Source organism: Lycorma delicatula, chromosome 2 (assembly GCF_047948215.1).
Source record: "Lycorma delicatula isolate Av1 chromosome 2, ASM4794821v1, whole genome shotgun sequence".
Classification (NCBI taxonomy): Eukaryota; Metazoa; Arthropoda; class Insecta; order Hemiptera; family Fulgoridae; genus Lycorma; species Lycorma delicatula.
Genome location: NC_134456.1, coordinates 138114618 through 138132300, shown reverse-complemented (window position 1 = coordinate 138132300; position 17683 = coordinate 138114618). Strand labels below are relative to the sequence as shown.

At 31.7% G+C, this 17683-nt stretch overlaps 1 protein-coding gene across 1 annotated transcript in view; it reads left to right on the top strand.

Moving 5' to 3' along the window:
* The window catches only part of LOC142319252 (uncharacterized), a 251339-nt gene that overhangs the window by 197867 nt on the left and 35789 nt on the right, over window positions 1-17683 (top strand). Inside the window, exon 2 of the mRNA XM_075356298.1 lies at window positions 12776-13733. Within this exon, the coding sequence (XP_075212413.1) occupies window positions 12776-13733 (958 nt within the window). The remainder of the gene's footprint in view (window positions 1-12775; window positions 13734-17683) is intronic.

Here is a 17683-nt window from a genome sequence, read left to right as displayed (position 1 = left end):
GACTTTTAAGAGAATACATTTAATGATGTAAACGTAGTTACAAAATTAAATTTAAAATTATTATTTATTTTGTTAAACTTTTCATTATTTTAATCTGTGTCGGGTCCAGTTAGGTTTAACTTCACGTAATTAATATTATTAGGCAGTCAGACTTGTTCGGATTAGTGCAAGCCTATTACAAATGTTTGGAATATTACATAAAACGATGTAGTATTCAACTTTTTGTGTAATACGGCTAGTCACCGATCGTCAATCTTCAATGAGGAAAGATCTCTTTTGGGATTTAATTTTATTTTTTGAGTAATTCGTCTGTTAATTTTAATTTTATCATTTTGTGTTTTTTTTTTAACCTTGTACACTACTTTCAGACTCTGTCTTTATCTTCTGAAGTGATTCTATTAGATTTTATTTGTTCACATTAACGATTATTTTATAATGTAATCAATTTATTAGGTCATTTTACTATTATCGATAATCGATTATCTATAATTAAACTTATGATAATCGACTTTAATCAGAGTAGATTAATGCCTGGTTTAAAGTTATAAAAAATATATGTATAGTAATAAAATAAATTGTTCTTATAAAAATTACCTTGAAATCATTTTTTTTTTTGTTTTAAATCTGTGAGAAACAAAATTATTTTTTATGTACTTGTAAATTCTTTATTTTTGTATTTATTTTAGCGCCCGTATTAGGCATTTAATTTTATACCGATCAGCTAATAATTTCTTTTCTGTAATTTATTAAAATATTTTCTTGCCGAATTCCTTTAAATGAATCAGATGGTGACCCTTAACTTGATACTTTTAACTCGTATCGAATGTACTCGTTTGAATTTTTATAGTTTTAAATTGTATATACTAACAACTATTACAGTGTGTGTGAGGTGGTGTTAAAGGGAGATGAAAGATAATAGGGAAACCGGATTGCCATTGGCAGAGGTAGTGGTGGTATGCTATGCAGTCGAGTTGCAACGGGAATCTGGTTGCTAGTACGTTGGTCCGTGGGGGCTACAGTGTACACTCTTTAAATTAAACAAATAGACCTCATTTCTATGTATCATTAATTTAATTACTATTAGTTTTGCTTATTGTAATATTGCGTTTTTTAATATATGACTTAATCGCCTACGTACAAATGATTATCCTAATTTTCATTGTTGTACGGATTACCGTCTTCAATTTTTTTTATTTTTATACTACGTAATTCTAATAATTTTTTTGACACTACTCAAAGGTTTCCTTCTAATTTTGGAATAACAATCGAATATAAAATTTACTTGAAAATTATCAATTAATTCTGTTTTCTGTATTTATCTACTTTTTGATTTTATTCCATCCTGGGATGTTCTATTCGTATCTTGGGTGCATGTCCATGCGTATGAGACTCGTGAGACAGTAATTTACATACATCTTTGTTTTCTGTTTTTTATTAAATAATTTTTGCGATAATAATTCAGTATTGTATCGAAGAAAACCTTTTTTATACACTTTCATTTTTTAAAAAGGTAGTTGATATCGTGAAATATTTTTAATTGAAAAAAAAGAACGCCAAAGATTCCTTAAAGATTTTCCGGTTTCACCCTTATCAAATTTTTTATTTCAAATATTAATGTGTTTTTAAATATTAATAACTCTATTACTCAAAAACGATCAGATCAATTATAAAATACAAAATTGAACATGTATTTTGGAAATCGATTGTAGATGAGGAATTTAGTAAACGATTTTAGGAATATATTTAAATACGATTTTTCTAAAGGCAATATTTCAGGATCGTAAGGGCGCTGAATATAGCAATATTTATTTCATGTAGTAAGTATTTGTTTCAGCCTTGACTTCAAAATACACAGTATGTATGACCCGAACTAAATTAAATAAAAATACAGATTTAAAAATAAAAGAATTTACATCAGCCCTCTACATAGAACCCTTCTCTAGTTATACACTCGTTAAAATGCCGGTAGAGCTGTTCAGTACGTGTGACAGGCTATCCCACTTTGTGGGATCGGCTTCACCTGCTCGGTGCAAAGCCCTTTGGATGGCCGGAATGTCGTCGAAAAAGTAGCCTTTCATTTTCAACTTGAGTTTCGGGAACAGAAAATAGTCTGCTGGAACCAACTCGGGTGACAGGCACAGATGGGATAAGACGGTGATTTGATGTGCGGCGTAATAACGTGTTAAAACAGTTGCCATGTGTGCCGGGGCATTGTCGCGCAAAAGAGTCCAACTACCCGGATCCCGGTACTCGTACCGGATTCGACGAATGCGAAGCATAATGCGTTTCATTACTTCCCTTACAGATAGAATTTAATATTCAAGGTTTGACCGGTCGGGACAAATTCGTGATGAATCAGGCCCTTTTGAGTCTAAGAATGCAATCGACATCGTTTTCACTCTTGACTTTTGCCGCCTGACTTTCACCGGTCTTTGGGCTCCAGGACTCAACCTAGCAGCGGATTGACGCTTCGTTTGCAGATCATACATGAAGCACCAGCTTTCATCCCTAGTTAGAATTGTTTGCAAAAGATTCGGGTCGCTATCGGCAGTTTCAACGTAGTCTTGAGCGCAAGACGCACCTTTTTTATTCTTCGGTCAAGAAGTGTGGAAAGAAACGAGAGCACACCTTTCGGCGGTTCAATTTTTCTGTTAGAATTGTACTTTACCGCGTCTTTATCGATGTTCAGTTCTTCTGCTATGGCCCGAACGGTAAGATGAGGTTGTTCGACCAGGAGCGCCCGCATTATCGCAAGGTTTTTGTCGTGAACAGCTGTTGATGGCCTCCCGCTTCGTTTGTCGTCATCAAACGACTCTCTATCGTCTTTAAATCGCTTCCACCACGCGTATGTTACATGAATACAATACGTGTATTTTACATGTACACGGCCGAATATAACTCGAGATTGAAGTGACGAAACATGATGAAATTTTGTACTCGCATTCAGCAGACATCGTACTACATATAGTTCCTTGGTTGTCTGAGAGATTGTGCTACTTTTATCGACTACAGCGGTAGTTCGGGCACTTTTCAACCTACTGTGTATACTGAACAATCTTTTTGAGGAAACACTTAGTTTGGGTACGGCCGTATCGTCTTATCGGATCGAGACCAAAATTTAACACGTGTTAAATTTTGTGTACTACTTACGCTGACAATTTTTTTCTTTTCAAATTTTTGTGAGATTTTTTAATAATCCCTTTTGTAAATATATAACAATTAAGCCAATTTATTCCATCAGTAAGTCCGATCTACTTAAAATTTAAATACTACAAACAATTTATATTGTATTACTGCTGTATCGAATTTTAAGTTTCTACGCTGCCGAAATATTTGGACTAAATTTCAGGTTTTAGTGTTCAGTAGGCCAGAGATATTTGTGAAAATAATGGTTAAACCAGAAAAAAAAACAATAAATAAAAAATAATATAAATAAAATTAAAATATTTGTAAAAATAAAGGTCATTATAGAATTTTCCAATGTTTTTGGTTTAGGACAGGTCATGAAACGTGTCGGAGATCGAAAAAACCAACGAATCCAAATGTATCATTATAATTTCCGTTATAGTGTTACAGATATTGCCGAGGAAAAGCAAAAAAAAAAAATGAAACGAGAAAGACAAATCGGTATTCATCCTGAATGTACATTTTTATCATTATGTATGATCAAAGCCTATTCAAGATTAACTGATCGAAACCATAGCAGAAGTATTTTTTTTTGTAATGAAAGTTGTGTTTGTCTAGTGTGGTGGTCTCATTGTTACTTTATTCCGGATAATGCTAATAGAAATATATTTGGTAAACGAAAATTTACAAAAGTAGGTGGACGATTTGAAAATAATTTTTTCATTTATTTTTGTTTTTGTCATTATCATTCTTTAGGATTAAAATTTTTGTATAGTATTGTATTATTTTTATATTTAAAGTTCATTTACATGCGAAATTTTTCAAAAAAATGTTGAAATTTTGAAACGATTCCAAACGGCTTTTGCTCACGTTTTCTACTTCTTTTACCTATTTATTTAATAGAAGTCAGTCTTCACTACCGATCATTAGGATAGATCGTAATGAGCTTTGTAGCCTTTGAAACAATTTCGTGCCTGACTGTTAGTCGAACCAGAAACCTTTGATTAAAAGGGAGGGACACTAACGCTCCACCAAAATCAACCGATGCTTTTTTATTTTTATTTAGATACAGTTTCGTGCTTTATGTAGCCATATTTTGTATTTTAAATGGAAATAAAACTAAAATCTTTGTAATTTTTAATTAGGAAATTTTAATATAAAAAAATTTAATTAAAAATTAGATTTAGTTTATATTAATTAAAACGTAAAAAAAATAAAATTACATTTTAAATATCGACTTCTTTATTGTTAACTACAAAAATTAGGAATTACTTTAGTTGTTGCCTGTTAGTAATCTGGTTGCCGACTTCAAATCGGCTCAAATTTCACATGTCGGAGATTTCCCGCAAGGAAAACTGCAACCGTCGTTTTAGTTTGGGGATATTGTAATTGAAATAGGCGATATTCATTTTTATTACTTATTTTAATAAGCGATTAAAATAAATTTATTCTAATCGTTACACCGATCGCATCAGGAACAGATAGTTACGCTACTCTATGGGAAAAAGTGAACAGCTCAGCATCGGCCTGGATCGATCAACAGACACCACGGTAAATCTTTGATGAGAACAGCATCAAAAAATACGCATTTAGTAATAAAATAAAAATATCGCATTAAAGTGGGTATTAATTATTTAAAATACGATTATATAAAGTAATTTGAAGGAAAATACGTGAAGATAGTAAATGTAAAAAATAATTGCTAATTAATTCACAATACAAAAAACATTAATGAAAACCATTTCAGTACATATTTATATATATATTTATATTTATATATATATTTATATATATTAAAACGGATGCAAAAAAATATAGTTTTTGAAATAAAAGATGAATTAGTATTAACTTATAAATTCTTCGATAGAGCGGTTTTGATTTTGTTAAAGAATTTCTTTTTATTTCATTTTAAATGAATCGGTTATAAGAATGTTCGGTCATTTGTATTTTTATTAAAAACGATACATTATTTATTAAAAGGTATATTTTATGTGTTAAAAATGGCATAATGTACTTTCTCGAAAACCGAATAATTGTTTTCAGTTAACACGAAAGCAGTTCTGTTGCCTGGTGTGATATGTTAAATTTTTAAAAATAACTGACTTATTCTTTTTAGCAAATGCTGCATGCTTATAAATACGAAGAAAAGAATAGAAAAAAAATACTAAAAAGGTCCTAGGACCCGTCAAAGCCGATAAAGAATATAGAAGAAAACATAATAATGAACATAAAGGAAATATAGGATGTAATCGTAAATAGAAGAATCGCCTTCTATTGTTTTCCTCCAAAGAATGAACTCTAACAAACTATTTACACACTTTAAAAATCTTAAACCGATAACAATCGGATGAGGAAAAGCGAAAGATACATGAAAGAACCGAAAATAACACAAGTAGACTGTTAAAGAACGTTCGCCGCCGAGAAAGAAATTGCAAAACATTACAGGTTTCCAGAAGAACAGAAGTATACCCTAAAAAAGAAGACAAAAACATCGTAATTAATTCAATGAAGATGATGGTGAAGAAAATGAAACCGACAAATAAAATTAGTTGAAATAACGTAGTCCATGGTAGTCGAAAAAACAAGAATAAGTTATCCGTTTTTAATTTTCTAAATATCATTATTAATAACGGTCGATTATTATTAGGTTTAAACAATAAATAAATAATTCGATATCGTAAATCTATTCTTATTATTTAAATCGCTTTTTAATTTTCTCTTTAAACATAAAAATGTTTCGTTTTTTTATTTTTTACGTTATATTCTTCTGGTTTGATAATATCGTTTCGTTTCATTAATTTCGTTCTTATTTTAATTTACGAGATGTTTTTTACATACAACTAAGATATTAGCGGGTTCGACCCACTTTATGTGCGTGCGCAGTGTAATATATATACACATTCACGAGTGTATTGACACACCTAGCGTACATTAACATTTATGTTTGCATATTTATTATTATCGTGTGTGTAGGAGTGATGTATTTGGGCATACGATCGTTTATTAATTTTTCTTACGTTTAAATTATTTTTGTTAGTACCTGTTTATTTATTGCGACCTTAGCGAACGTACGTGTATATATTGTGTTTAATATCGGGAAGCGTTATCGAAAAAAAACGTAGTCGCACGAAGCTTCGTAGATATCCTAATAATATGTTAAACAGGAAGACAGATCGGCGGGCATTTAAATGTTAAATACCACGGGAGTTGATCCGTCGTTATTCTTAATCTAATGTAAGCTAGGATATGGTGTGTGTGGCATCTGTCTACAGTGTGTTGTTGTCGGGCCTATGTTACGTGTGCGTGGCCGGACAGGACGACCTGACTCTGGCTAGGCGGGACCATAAGTGAGACAGAAGCTCTCAAGGTCCCTTCACTGCCTCTCTTCGTCGACACTCGACACACGCATCCGATAACCTCAATATAATGCAGTTTGCCGCCGCTAGGAGCGCCACTGTTCACTCTACTACCGCGATAAAACCTGTCTGCTGTTATATTATATGCAAGCACCATACGTTCAGAACCTCTACTTCGTTGGCCACATCGAATTTCCTTAAGTAAAATAACTGTTTGCCGTGTTACCGATCGTATTTTATTTTTACGCAAATAACAACCCCTTTATATTTCAATAAAACGTTTTATGTAACAAATGTATTTTTAAAATCGAAATTAAACGAAACGTTTTACCAGAGCTCCAGTAGGAACTGGAAAGTCAACAGTTTGTAATTTTTTTGCTACTAGTAACGATTTAAAAAATTTTTTTTTCATTTAACTATCGATAACACTTTGTAAATAATCACGGTAGTGCCTGTCCGAAGAGACTTTTATTTAGCTTTTTAATTTTATTGGGTTTTGTATTATGATAAATAAAAAAATAAAGTTTTATTCTGATCGGTACGTAATAATACATTATGTAGATCGCATCAGGAAATGATAGATGTTTTATTAAATTGATAAAAAGGAACTGACGTTGCATTGCTCGGATGAATGAATTAAGAGAAATCATAGTAAAACTTTGATCGTAACGTAAAATACGCAATAATTTATAAAACAATACAAAAATAGCTAAAAAAAACACTATACAAAAAAATTAAATTATTTCAACTACATGTTAACGGAATAAAAAAATGACTGATTTTTTATTATTATTTTCAATTGGTATTTTTCTAAAAATTCATCGACAATAATTTTTTTTAATATAAAAAAACATTTTTTAAATTATATTTTAAGTAAATATGTGAAAAGATTTCTTACAAGGTTCAGTAATTTATTAAAAGTGATAATGAAAGCACAATAAGGCCACTTGTTACAGGAAAACAGTTCTGTTGTCTTTTTTGGTAGACGTGAATATTGTTTCATAAATTAAATATTTGTAAATGTAAAACGCTAGGATACGTTAAAAGTTTTAATTTTTTAAATATCGGTCTACATCACGGTTCATACTTAGGGCGCCAAACGATGAACTTGCAGCCCATTTTTGCACCTTGAAGAAACAGTCCCAAGAGATGATATTGTACTGTAGACGGGAGTTTACGTAAGCTCTTTTTCCCCCTCGGTCGTTTGACTGGTTTGATGCAGATCTCCAAGATTCCCTATCTAGTGCTAGTCGTTTCGTTTCAGTATACCCCTTACATCCTGCATCCCTAACAGTTTGTTTTACGTATTCCAAACGTCGTCTATCTGCACAATGTTTTCCTTTTACTTGTCCTTCCAATATTAAAGCGACTATTCCAGGATGCCGTAATATGTGGCCTATAAGTCTGTCTCTTTTTTTAACTATATTTTTCCAAGTGTTTCTTTCTTCATCGATTTGCTACAACACCTCTTCATTTGTCGCTTTATCCATCCGTCTGATTTTTACATTTTCCTGTAGCACCGCATTTCAAAAGCTTCTAATCTTTTCTTCTCGGGTACTCCGATCGTCCAAGTTTCACTTCTATATAAAGCTACGCTCCAAACATATACTTTCAAAAATCTTTTTTTGACTTTAATTTTCGATAAACAAATTATATCTCTGACTGAAGGCTCTTTTCTCCTTTGCTATTCGGTATTTTATATCGCTCCTGCTTACGTAAGCTTAATAAATGTTTAATAATGATGGCGCGTTTTACTAAGCTCCTTCAAAGTAAAACAATACGGTTTGAATTTGTTGGAAACTCATCTCTTGAGAATTTATCATTTAATAAAACGTACAGAAAATTTTGTGTTACGGGGAACAGTAGTTCTTATAGTTATCGTTAACGAGAGTTGTATTCACATGATCAGGAATGAGAAGCATAAAGCGACAATGTTAAATGTATTTTAAAAACTAGATGGTTACAATGTATATTTTTTTTTATGTAAATTTTTATATTAAATTACGAGTCGGCTCAAAATCGATTGTTCAAAGCATACAAAAAAAAATATTAAATGGCGGATGGTGGTATATATTAATAGGATTCTTCTTATGTCATTTTAACTAAACATTTTATGATAACTTTTTTCGAATTATTCGCTAAAATTTTGTTCAAAATAATTAATTTTAAATTATGACGCTGAATTTTTTTATTGCCGAAGTTGGAATTAAGAAAAACAATTAAGAAGTAGCTGTTTAACCGAGAAGAGAAAAATAATTGTGTAACATTAATCGGTAAAGTAATAAACTTTCCTTTTTTTAAGAGGGAACTACGTATTTTTTTCAAATTAAAAATATCGCTGATAATAAAGAACTCTTTAAGTAATACGTATTAATAAACCGCCGTTAAAAAGGATTTTGAAATATATGCTTGCGCATGCGCGTTTGTGTGTAACCAAGTTGAAAGGTGATGGATATAAACTACATTTTTGTGTCATTCTATTCGAGGTTACGTTTCTTTGTTTGCTACTCTGGATTATTTTTATAAATTATTAAGAACTCTTCTTTTCATTACGTTTCAAACTTATATCCCTCAAATTTACATAAATTCTGTTTCATTAGTCGTATTATTAGATTTCTCGTAATGTAATTGAAATTTTACGGTTAGATTTAAATAAATATATAATCAAAATTTAAATATCTTGGATTTAAAAATAAGCCTAAAATAATGATTCGATTAGCATCTTTAAAAAATATATATCTGGGTTTACATAATATCGATCAACAGCTATAAAAACATACTGTAAGCAGTATCGATTATTTGGTCATTTTTTCTTTGATTCATTTTAATGAAAGGGAAGTCGCTTTTTACTTCCTTGTACGAAGTAAAGGAAGTATTGTGATCGCGAAAAATCTCGGTTTTCAGATTTCAACGAAAAAAATCCATTTTGACCATTCTTGAATCTATCTTTACTAGTTTCGGCGCGACGTCTGTACGTACGAATGTATCTCGAATGAATCTAACTCAAAAACGATTTACCGTAGAATGTTGAAATTTTGGATATAGGACTGTTATAACATCTAGTTATGCACCTCCCCTTTGGATTGCAATCGACTGGAACAAAAGTGTCCAAAAAGCCCAAAATCTAAAAAATTGGATTTTTTAACTGCAGTGATAAACCTCATCGAGAGCTTTTCAACAATGTGTCATAAGCGGTACTTATTTTCATCGGTTCCAGAGTTATAGCCAAATAAAATTTTAATTGATGAATTTGGAACATACAAGGGGAAGGCACATCGGTTTAATCCGATTTCATCTCTTTTTTTAATTTAAACATATTGATTTATTAACAGTTTATTAGCCTCTGATTCTAAAAAAAAATCTTTACGATAAATAATAATTCAATAATAACAATAAAAAAAAAAATATGAAAAATATCAGAAATTATTAATGAAATAAAACTTAGGTACTTTTAAAAACGTGTATATGTAATTTAATAGGCGTACAAGGAAGTTATGTGGTGTCCACATCAGATTTTTTATATAGAAATAAAATTAATAGTATATACTTTTATTATTTACTGTCTTGTATGTAGTCGTGAGGTGGTTGTCACAAATAAATGTCTTTAAAGGAAGGCTTGATCATCGGTAATACGGTTGTTTTTATCATTAAAACAAATATAAAAGCGATTTTACTTGTATAAGCACGTCAACGAATTAGATATCGGCTTCATGAGTATTCAAATATATTTGTCGAAATAAGGTGGGTGCTCCTCCCCCTTACTTATAATATCCGATTGACTAATACTTATTTTTTCTGATATATAAACTGTCAACCCTGTTTGAGATTCGAACACGATAACTTTCAGATGAAAGACATAAACGTTACGATTTTACCTTTAGTCGGTGAACCGTGTTTTACGATTCCTATTTCGTACCGAGTGATACGAGTCGTATTTTTAGTCGCAAAAGAAATACGATTTAAGATAGCCCTACGTGTGTTAGGTATGCACTTTAATTAGTTTTATTCTCCTTTGGTGGGGAGGGAGTCTAGGAGAACGATTTTAATTTGACGTCCGGTTGAGGATTTTGTTTAAGAAAAATCGATTAAATTCAATCCTCCTGTCGGTTGTTTAATATCGAATAAAAGTAATTTCTTTCATCGTATACTACAACCGGTCGAAAAAAGTCTTTGTTAATTAAAGAAAAATAGAATTACATCATCTCTCCAGGAATTGTAATCGGGATGACAGTCTCGGAAATACCATAAACACTCGTTCGGATGAGGATTTTTGTCTTCTTTTCAGTCCATTTGCGGGTAGATCATTCTTTTCTCACTGTTCTGCTCCTTTTCCTTGAGCTTTTCCTTTTTTATGGTTTTTACTAGACTTCGATTTATGCGAACGATGGACCTAGCTACAGTAAAGCTTTTCAGCCGCTTACGTATTGATCTTCTTCGAGGAAAGGAAAGGAAATATTTTCGAGGAAAGGTGCAAAAATAAAATGCGTGTTTTGAAGCGGCTCCAACCGTAGTTTCTAAATGATGTCTTTTACTGTTTGATTTCCTTGAGTTTGGGTCATATTCCTTGGTTGGTTTTACGGTCGGCATTTTCTGAAAATTTATTTTTTTAGTTTTTCGATAATTTTTTGTATAAAGTATTTTCTGTAAATTGTGATTTCTATTACAGTATATTTATTTATATTATGATATACAGAATGTTCATAGAGTAGGGCAACCTTTAAAAAACTTACAGTTAAACATGGAAAAATTGAATTTAGGTAGTGCGCTCCTATCTCAAAAGATCTATTTTTCATTATTTTACCTCAGATTAAGGTGTACTTCTGGTAGTTCTAAAACTAGTCCTGAAAAATATTAAATGGCCACCATTTTGGTTAAGTTTGACTGGACCGATGTCTTTTATGTTACAATTTTTGTTTTTCAACGCCCTTTAAAATTGTGTCACTACTAACTTTCCTTTTCATTTAATATTTTTATTATTCCCCGTACGGTGCTTGGGCATGTGATTCTTTCTTTTTTGCTGAAAAAATATTAAATTTTTTACGGTAGGAGCATTCTCAAAATTTAATTTTTCTATATTTAACGGTTGAAAACTTTTTAAGGGTTGCTATTCTTTATGAATACCTTGAAAATGTAAGAATATATTTTAAGATATGACGATTTTTTAATAAAATGTGGGGATGCGAAAGAAAGAGTACGCCATTTAGGGCTGAGGTATTTTCTCGGGTAAAAAAAAAACCGGGGCTTCTTCATACTCGTACATACTCTATGTACTCAAGGTTTTGAGTACAAATCTTATCATCTAAGACTGGTCGTAATAATATTAATAGATTTTTTTTTGTGGTAAATAGTCTTGTAACAGTGTTAGATTGGATAGCTATTTATTAATAATTTACTGTGACAGTCGTACATGCCGTAGTAATATGAGTTCGGGTGATGTAATAACATATATGCTGTTACTTCGATGCACTCGTATGCGTCAAATTATTTATAATCTATATACTTCTACCTTTCAACTATCCCCCGTCTTGTCCCGTTTTACTTTTTTATTTTTAAATGTACGCTTTAGTGATTTTAAATATGCGTACAATCACACGCATACACACTTTATCACTTAATATATACATCAATTCGTGTAAATATAATACTATATGGATAAAATATCAAATTTTTCTTTAGATTGTGCGATAGATTGCTTGATTCTCGCAAGGTATTAGTCGATTTTTCAGAACATTGATAAGAATTTGTTAATTGTCTTTACTAAATACGGTTAAAAGTAAATAAATTTTAAGAGCCATCTATTTTTTTCAGCAGTTTTTTATAATCAGTACCAGTGCAGCTGGTGTATTTGTTAATCGGGCCCGTCTTGATGTTGTTATATTAATATTATTGTTCTGAAAAGAGATCGCGTGGAAGACATATTTCAGTGTAATTAAACTAAAGTCTTTTGTAATTTTATGCCGTTTGGAATTATTTTTCATTCATCGCACAGAAAAATTTCGTGTTCATTTTTGTTGAGATCTGGGGGTTAAATTTGTTAACCTTATGGTGCGGAGTACCATAAGGTACCATATCCGCACCATAAGGTGTTCATATCTTTAACAAAAGTCTACTGACTTTTGTTAAAGATACGAAAAACTTTTTTATAGTAAAAAATTATTTGTTTTTTTTCGGACTGTATCTTTTTCACGAAATGTGATTCAATAGTGTTTAATTTTGGTGTGACGGGCCGTTCGGTTCGGTTTTACCCGAAAAGTGTACCTAATTAATTTCGTCCGTTTGTTTTTATGTTGCAGTGGGGTCGCAGTTCTCGGCTGCACCGACTGTTCCGGAAGCAGCAGCGGTACCAGCGACATCACCGATCCTGGATCTCCATTCAGCACCGCATCGAGTCACGGGTCTACGTCGGAAAGCGATCCGGAAAACTCCATTCCGGGGAAAATGCCGCCCGCCCAGTCGGGCGGTGATTCGGTCGCAGACTGGCCGTGGAGGGGAAGCGTCACCGTCGAGAGAGACCGAGGGCCTCGTCCGCCACCCGGGACGACGATCGCTACAACGCCTGCCACCACCGTCTCCGCCCTGAAACGTTTTCAGATGTTGGATCACTGCGCCACCACTGCCAATAATAAAAGGAAACAACAGCAGTCGCAGATAACCGAGTATTTTAAAACGCAAATGAAGCCTATGAATCATACAAACTCTGCAATTAAGAATAAAACGTTGCTTGTTTATCTCTCAGGGAACAGTGTGCCCGCAGAACAGTCGCCCGCAGTGCCTCTGCTCACCAAGTTACCTCATGTCTTCCATCCCGTGGATACCACCCACGCGCACACCCTCGCCTCATCGAATTCCAGAGTATCTTCGACACCCTCCTTACCGACTTCCACTTTGACCTGTTCGTCCTCATCTTCTAGTTCCTCTTCCGCCTCATCGTTATCGTCGTCGTCTTCGTCCTTGTCCTCGTCTTCGTCCTCGATAACGTCCTCCGAGGAAATTCCCTCTCTCGTTCTGTCCGCGAACGATAATGTCGGTGAGGAGCCTATGGGCCCTTTATCCGTGAGTGTGAGTGAACAGTCAGTTAGTAATTCATCACTGCCGATGCCTTCGCCGATATTATCCACGCCAAGAACTATAAGATTCCCGGTTCGTAACGGCTGGAAAGGTCATATGTGTCATCTGTCGGATATTGTGTGCCGTTGGAACGGATGCGAGGATTCCTTCAGTACGAGTTCAGCGCTTATCGAACACCTTCAGGTCGGTAAAATTTGCTCACAAGTTTTTTTTTTGTTTTATAAAATATCAGCTCTTCATAGTTAAGGTTACAAATACTTATAGATCATTATCCTGTTATTGCATTCTCGTAATATGTTTAGTTGTACAGTTGTTATTCAAACGATGCAGGAATGTGTAATGGTAGCGCAAGTTTTTAAATAGTCATTAATTAAATGACATACATCAAAAATAATTTTTGAGATTTGAATTAATAGTAAAATGAAAAGACATGGTTTGAACTTAGGCTATTGGTATCTTAGCCGCTAATTAGAGGAATTCTTTGTGTAAATTCCGTATAGGAAAAGTAGAATCCACAGATGTGGACTCAACTTCAGTTAAAAACTATAAAATTACCTATAGTCTCTTGAATTATTGAACGGTGCTCGTTAAATTATTCTCCTTGATCCTTATCAGAGAGTTAAATCATATAAAAATAAACAAACTATTCTTTTTAATTGTAAATTTAAGCAGACAAGTAAAATATCTGTACTGATTTTGTCTGCATATTTAAACATTATTTAATGGTTTTTAATTAATTCGCCAGATTTTTATATATCTTTTTTTTTCTTTCTCCTAACATTTTGTTATATCATTTTATTTATACAAGGTATGACTATTTAATAACAAGATTTGATAATAATCTTTATTTGTTTGTATTACATTTCTAATGCTTGTCTCCTTTAATATATTTTCCATTCTCATTTATAAACTAAAGCGATCTTTTTTTCCACCGGTGAAAGGCTTAGAGCAGATAAATTTCAGTTAGCCGCTTTAATAGATGCCATTTTCTTCTTTACTGCATCAACTGATGTAAGATTTGTTCCTTTAATCACAAATTCACTTCATGGTGCCAAATCTGGAAAATATGTGGGGTATTTCCTATGGTGTAATGTTTAACGGGTAAAAAGTTTTTCATAGAAAGTGTAGTGTGAGCAGGTTCATTTTTCTGATGAATCAAAGCATTTTCCATAGGTCTGGTCATTTTTCTGACTTTCTCTCTTGTCAAAACTTCTTTATGATAATACTGGTTTACTCTTATGTCTTCTGGTACCTATTTTTCCAAGATTATGCCCCTGATATCAAGAAACGATGAGCATGGCCTTGAATTTTTACTCAATTTGGAGTTAAGTCCATTAATGCCATTTAGGTCCTTTAAATATAATATCACCAAATATCCATAAAATTATAACAGATATAATCTTCAAAACAACTTGTTAATCGTAAAAAAAAACTACATTTTTAATTTCCATTCAAGATGTGTACAGTCCTTCTCTTGGTAATGACTGTTTTCTGTGAATAGACTCATTTTGCATTAAGATCATACTGGGAGATCCAGATTTCATTGCAAGTGATGATGTTTTTGAAAATGAATGTTTTGACATCGAGTTGTTGCAGAACATCAGTACAAATTTTTGTTGTGGTGATCATTTAGCTTTGGTGTGAGAACTTTAAGGACCATCTTGGTCCAAATCTTTTTTGTGTTGAAATCTGCTAGATTTTCCCCTTTTGGCTTTTTCAATGTTCATTACTGAGCTATCATTTGGGTAGTGAATGGAAAGTCGTCCAGGGGGTTCACCGGCTTGTGGGTTCTGACATTCTTCACTGAATCTTTTATGCCATTCAAACACATCTCTACAAACATGCAGCCTTCCTTGTAAGCCTTTGAAAATATTCTGTTTGTGTCTTTGTTCAATTTTACTAAAAATCTCAATTCGATATGTCACTTGATTTTTAAACTTAGCATTTTTCCGGTACACAACTGCATGAAATGGTGAGTCACAATCAACTGAAAAGCTCAGAATGTTGATTTTTTTTTCTTCAATGTGGCTCATACATATCCAAGGTTTCTCTGTCAAAGAGCTGAGCTCACAATAAGTTTTCACTGTGTTCCCTAAAAGGTAGAAACATAATCATGTTATAATAATTTTGTTAAGAATGGCCTGTTTGTATAAGTATATAATTATATATATACAAAAATCCGCTGACCAACAATTGAATTTGATGCTTTCAAGCGCTTTCAGAATTAAATTCCATCTTCAGGAATTCTTATATTCATCCTATTTATAACATTAATTAAAACTTCAAACATAAGTTGTAAGAAAATCATGATTTGTTTAAAATATAACAGTTTGGTTGTCATATATTTTTAAATTATGTTGACATAAACGTCCTGTCAGTTTGGTGGTTTCAACTGTTTTGTTAAATTAATGTTAAAAATAGAATGAATATGAGAGTTCCTGAAGATGGAATTTAATTCCAAAAGCGCTTGAACACATCAAATTCAGTTGTTGGTATATTAACCATATTTTTTGTATATTAACTGTAATTATATTCATGTTAATCTATTGACACGCCTTTTATACTTTTATAAAAGAATTAAAAAAGAGTGCTTTTTTTTAATAATTAACAAGTTTCTTTGGAAATTATATTTGTTATGATTTATGGATGTTTCGCAAAATTCTATTTAGTGGACTTAATTTTTACAATCTTTTAAAAGAATAAAGTTTTTGGCATATTATATACTTTTTACTAAAATATTTTTTAATATTATTATTATTATTATTAGTATTAATAATGTTATATGCATTTATTTAAGCTCAATAATACATGTAAATAATTGTGCGTGTAAGTTATTAATGTAGTTTAATTGATAGTTGGAGGTCAATTGGTTTTTCAACCATTGCAATTCATTTGACCTTATCACTGATTTTTTTTTCTTCTAATAATAATAATACTAATAGGAAACAGTGTTGTTATTATTGATCGTGTATTTAGTTAGGTGTGTAAAGTGCACAAGTCATAGAGTTTGTTATCAGAAGAATACCAACAGTAGATTCATATCTTACGTTGAATAATTGATGCACGTTATTTTCTCTTAATTGTTAAAATATTTTGCTGCGCTTTAGTAAGAACATTTACATTTATAATGTAACTAAAATAGATAATATTATATTTATGCAGTTCATTGCTAAAATATTGGATATTATTTGTCGTTTCATTATTTTATCATTTGTAAATATGGGTTTTGATTATTTTTATTAAACGAGTGAACAATAATTTGCAGTAATTTAAGTAATTGGTGAAATTAGTGGTTTTTAACAGTTCATGTAATCTATTGATGTGAAAACAGAAACTTCAATATTCAAAAAATTAAAATTTTACGATCAAGATTTCTTCCTACCAAATTCCGATCCATCTGGCTATAAATGAATTGTTTATAGATGACCCAGAAATTTGAGGTTTTTCAAACTTTTTTTAAATCAGATTTATTTTGTTGTGATACTTTTATTTTATGAAATCAAATCCTGTTGAATGAGTTCATTTAGGAATGGCTTTACATAAGTTTTTATCATTTACAAATCTTTCTTGCTCTTACCTATTAATGTAATTTTTATACGTATAGTTCATGAAATATTGATTATATTAATATCTTCGAGAAATTAATTCCATCTGTTTATTAAATTGATATTTTATATCGATAGAAGAATTTTATTTTTTAAAAACAATGGTTTATAAAGAGATTAGAAGATGAATTTTTTATTCGATAAAAATTTCCTGGAATTATTTTTCGAGTGCTTATGAAACTCCACGTCTCCCAGTTTTTTATTTCAGCTTTAGGTGTTTTATATTAATATAAGAAGACACCATTTTTATCTTTAGCTAATCCAGTTTTTTCTTAGTTCATCCGGTTAGTATGTTTTGTTTGTGGACATTAAACTCAGTCGGTACATGCATAGAATAATTTGTACAGGAAGTCACTATGCATTTTGTTTCTGATGAATAACACATAATTGTTAATTTTCAAAGATAAAGCTTCAAAGATAAATTTTCACATAAAGCTTCAAAGGTGTAGTAATTGATACTTTAATTACAGAATTTATGCGCAGAATTATTTTCAGTTTGTATGAAATAACTCAACATTATTTGAAAGT